The 3,619-nt window shown below is 65.2% G+C and overlaps 1 protein-coding gene across 1 annotated transcript in view; it reads left to right on the forward strand.

Moving 5' to 3' along the window:
* The first annotated feature begins 334 nt into the window (after nt 1-334).
* LOC113828677 (nascent polypeptide-associated complex subunit alpha, muscle-specific form-like) overlaps nt 335-3,619 on the forward strand; it is a 3,861-nt gene continuing 576 nt past the window's right edge. The window contains exon 1 of the mRNA XM_070124236.1: nt 335-3,619. This exon is cut by the window's right edge and continues 576 nt beyond it. Within this exon, the coding sequence (XP_069980337.1) occupies nt 1,666-3,423 (1,758 nt within the window). The 5' untranslated portion in view covers nt 335-1,665 and the 3' untranslated portion in view covers nt 3,424-3,619.

Below are 3,619 nucleotides of genomic sequence, written 5' to 3' on the forward strand. Positions count from 1 at the left end.
CTTATATAATCTTGCAACTATGGCAGTGTAATGATGTTGAAGTGAATGTTAATTATCTTTAAAAACTTTATGATTTTGCAACTAAGGCAGTGTAGTAAATTAGTATGAAATATGAATATCTTATCTTCTTACCTTCATAGTGATAAAAAAAATCAGCATTGATAACAATTGGCAACACAAAGGATGGCTTTGTGTTTATCTTGTAAGCTATGACGAAGAACGAAAACTAAAATAAAGAAAGATAAAAATAATAATGATATTTTAAACTAAAATTTAAAAAAATAATAATGATAATATTTTAAAATAATTACTAATATTACTTCTCCACAGCAGATGCTACAACACGGATTCCTCGTTCAAAGTCAAGGCTGAACGCCTGCGAGTAACACAATTTCCCTGGAGTCGCCTGCCAGGAGATTCTGTTCCAAGCTTACCTTTGAATTCCCTGACTCAACCCCCCTCTCCCTACCCCTCGCCCACCCACCACCCACCGGCCTGCCCACCTACCCACCTGCCCACCCACCCACACCAGCCTTGTGGTCAGTGTTGCTGGAGTAGCAGAGTGGGGGAGGGGGGTAGAGGGGGGATGGAGGGAGGGGGGTTAGTGGGGGTGTCCTGAGGAGGAGGGGGTTGACCTAGCTCGTCCGCAATCGTTCCGTTACGCGAAGAAGTGACATAATCCGCTCCCGTTCGCGACCCGTCCGCTGTCTTCGTCATTTCCGGTTTGTCCTCACCGTTGTTCGGCGAGGGCTGTTTCCGGCGAATGAGTCTCTCGGGCGCTACCAACAGGTGTGAGGCAATGGGTGAGTAATGAGGATGAGTGAGTGCGTGGGTGAGTAAAAGGAGAGGCCCTCAGTCGAGTGCGATCAGCCGCCGGGGTTGGATCAGCTCCTGCGTAGGGACGCCCGAGCCTCACTTGTTCAGACACGGCGCGGCCTGCTGGTGCCCGTCCGCGCGCAGGGACGTCGGACTCTCCCCGTCCGCGCTCTCGCCGCTCACACGTCCCGCGACGCTCCGACCTCCTTGGTGTGTGTCCCGCGCTCCTCCGCCGACGGGAGTGCGTGCGCTGGTGCGAGCGCCCTTTCCTTGCGTGTGCGCGTGCCTTCGTGTCGACCTTGGCGAGTGATCCTTCGCACGACCTTTGTCAGTGAGTGAGCCTCGGGGTCCGCTGGGATTCCTGAAGGGGCAGCGGCTGGGATGCCCCGGGTCGTGCTGATGCTGTCACCCACGGCGCCGCGGCGGGACCTTCGGTGATTTCTGTGCTCGCATGCTATGAGGCGGCGCAAAGGGAGTATTTTCGAAAGTGTTGTGAGCCGTTCAGTGCGATGTGACTTGGTCGTTGCCAGTGATGCGAGGTGTCGTGAGAAACGTCCGAGAAACGTTCGCTTTAGAAATGTTCCCCCTGCACGAGTGACAGAAAACGCGATGTGCTAGGCGGCGACCGCGGCGCAGACAGCACGCGTGGGCCTCTCGGCGGCGCCCGAGCCTCTGAGCGCCGCGTTGACTCACCCGTGACTCAGGCGCCCAGCCAGCCCTACCTGCCACCGCTCACGCCCACGCGCGTCGCTCAACACGCCCGAGCACGCGCGCCCACGCCCCGACGCGTTCCCGGCACCTGCTCCCCGACGTGCGGCTCCCACCAGGCTCTCGGACACCGCAAGCAGGATGACCGTCGCCGTGGCCGCCTCTCTGACGGACTTGCCGCTCTCCCTCGCCCTGCTGCTTGGCATGGATGACACCACGGACGCCCCCATGCGGCACCCCCGGCCCCCCCTCGCCCCCCCCACCACCGTCTTCGCCCCCTACACCCCCCCGCCCGCTGTCACCACGTCCTACGCCTCGCTCTCCACGCCCAAGCCCACGCACGAGTCCTTCGCAGCACAAAGTCAGCCTACGAGTACCTTCGACCTCTTCGCCGCGGGTCCGGCCGCCCCCGGGGCGTCGCTCTCGTGGGAGGGCGTGTCCCCGGACCCCGCCCTCACGCCCTCGCTCAGCCTTTACGGGTCCCCCGGCATCCCCGGGCCCTCCCCCCGCCCCACGGCCACCCCGGAGGCCACGCACTCAGGCCACCCGCACGGCGCCGCGAGTGCCACGGCGGCCGACATCCCCTTCGCCGCCGCGCCGCCCACGCGCCCCCCGCCGCCCTACGCGCGCCCCGCTCAGGACTCGTACTTCTCAGGCGCGCAGGACGCGCCCTTCACGCAGTTCCCCGACGACGAGCCGGGCCCGTCCGACTGGCGCAGCATCACGGGCGCCACCGTGTGCCTGGAGGGCTGGGAGGAGGGCGACCTGCGGCAGGTATGGCCGGCCTCCAGCACGCCCATGGCCTCCCCGGGCCTGGGCGCCTCCTCCGACGCGTGGGCGTGGGCGCCGCAGAGCTCCGTCCCGCAGGAGCCGTGGCCGCTCCCTCCGCCCTACGAGCTCGCGCTCAGCCCGGCCAGCAGGGAGGTCGCGCAGGGGCTCCTCCTCCAGGGGGCCTCCGCCCCCCGGGGCCGCCGCTCGGCCTCGCGCTCGCCGCTCAGCCCGACCGGCGCAGCGCCGACCCCCTCCCCCCGGGGCGACTTCCCGCCCCGCTCGCCGCTGGCGCCGCCCGCGTCCCCCCGCGACGCCCGCCACGCCGAGCGACGCCGCTGGCGGCGGCGGGAGCAGCCGCAGGAAGAGCAGCCGCGGCAGGAGGGCCAGCAGGAGCGTGAAGAGGCGCGAGAGTGGCGGGGGCGTGGCAGCGGGTGGCGGCGCTCGCCGCGGCGACCCCGCTGCTCACACAGTCTGGTCCACATGGACAGAGCGGGAGGAGCACGGCCGGTGGAGGCTGGGGGGCCCAGTCCCCCCAGGGAAGGCTCCCCCGGCCACCCCGCCCCCGAGAGTTCCGGCCGGCAGCACACGCCCCACGAGAGCAGCCAGGACGACGACGAAGACGACGACGACGAAGAGCACGAGGCCCAAGTGTGCGTCCCGCCAGGTGAGTCACCCGAGTTTGAACTGTTTGAACTGCGCGCGCAGCCGCTCGCTGCCACCGTGTGCGGCGCAGTCACCGCTGCGCCCTCTGTAAACACGGCAGTCAGTGTCACGGCCCGAGCCTGGCCGTCCCCGAGTGCCAGCCTCGCCGTGCCAGGCCAGGCGAGGCACCGACCACGTGTTCCGGCGTCACAGCGTAACGTGCAAAGTGTGAGACGAGGCGAGCGAGAGCGAAGCTCCGCCCCCGTCATGCGGCCCTCCCTCCCTCCCTTCCCCGCCACGCCCTCCAGCCCCTCCCCTCACGTAATCCGAAGTCACACATACATCGCGGGCCTCTCACGCCCGCAGAAAGCGCCGAGAAAAGCACTGCAGTATGGAAACTGCGCCATTAACCACTTCCTGCATGCACCAGCGGATGCTGACGGCAGGGAGACCGTTGGTTACCTTCCAGGAATCGTGCGGCGGTAAAGTGGCGAGGGACGGGGAGGGGCGGGCCAGGGGCGGGCCAGGGGAGGGGGAGGGGGAGCGGGGTGTGTGTGGCCGCGCTGAGTTTAGGGACCTCTTGTAGAACCATGCCAGGCACACGCTGAGCCCGCCGGAGCTGAGTTCGGTGGGTTCTCGAGGGTTTCATCTCTCTCTTGTTTTGGGCGACGCGATTTTCTCT

Source organism: Penaeus vannamei, chromosome 8, assembly GCF_042767895.1.
Source record: "Penaeus vannamei isolate JL-2024 chromosome 8, ASM4276789v1, whole genome shotgun sequence".
Taxonomy (NCBI): domain Eukaryota; kingdom Metazoa; phylum Arthropoda; class Malacostraca; order Decapoda; family Penaeidae; genus Penaeus; species Penaeus vannamei.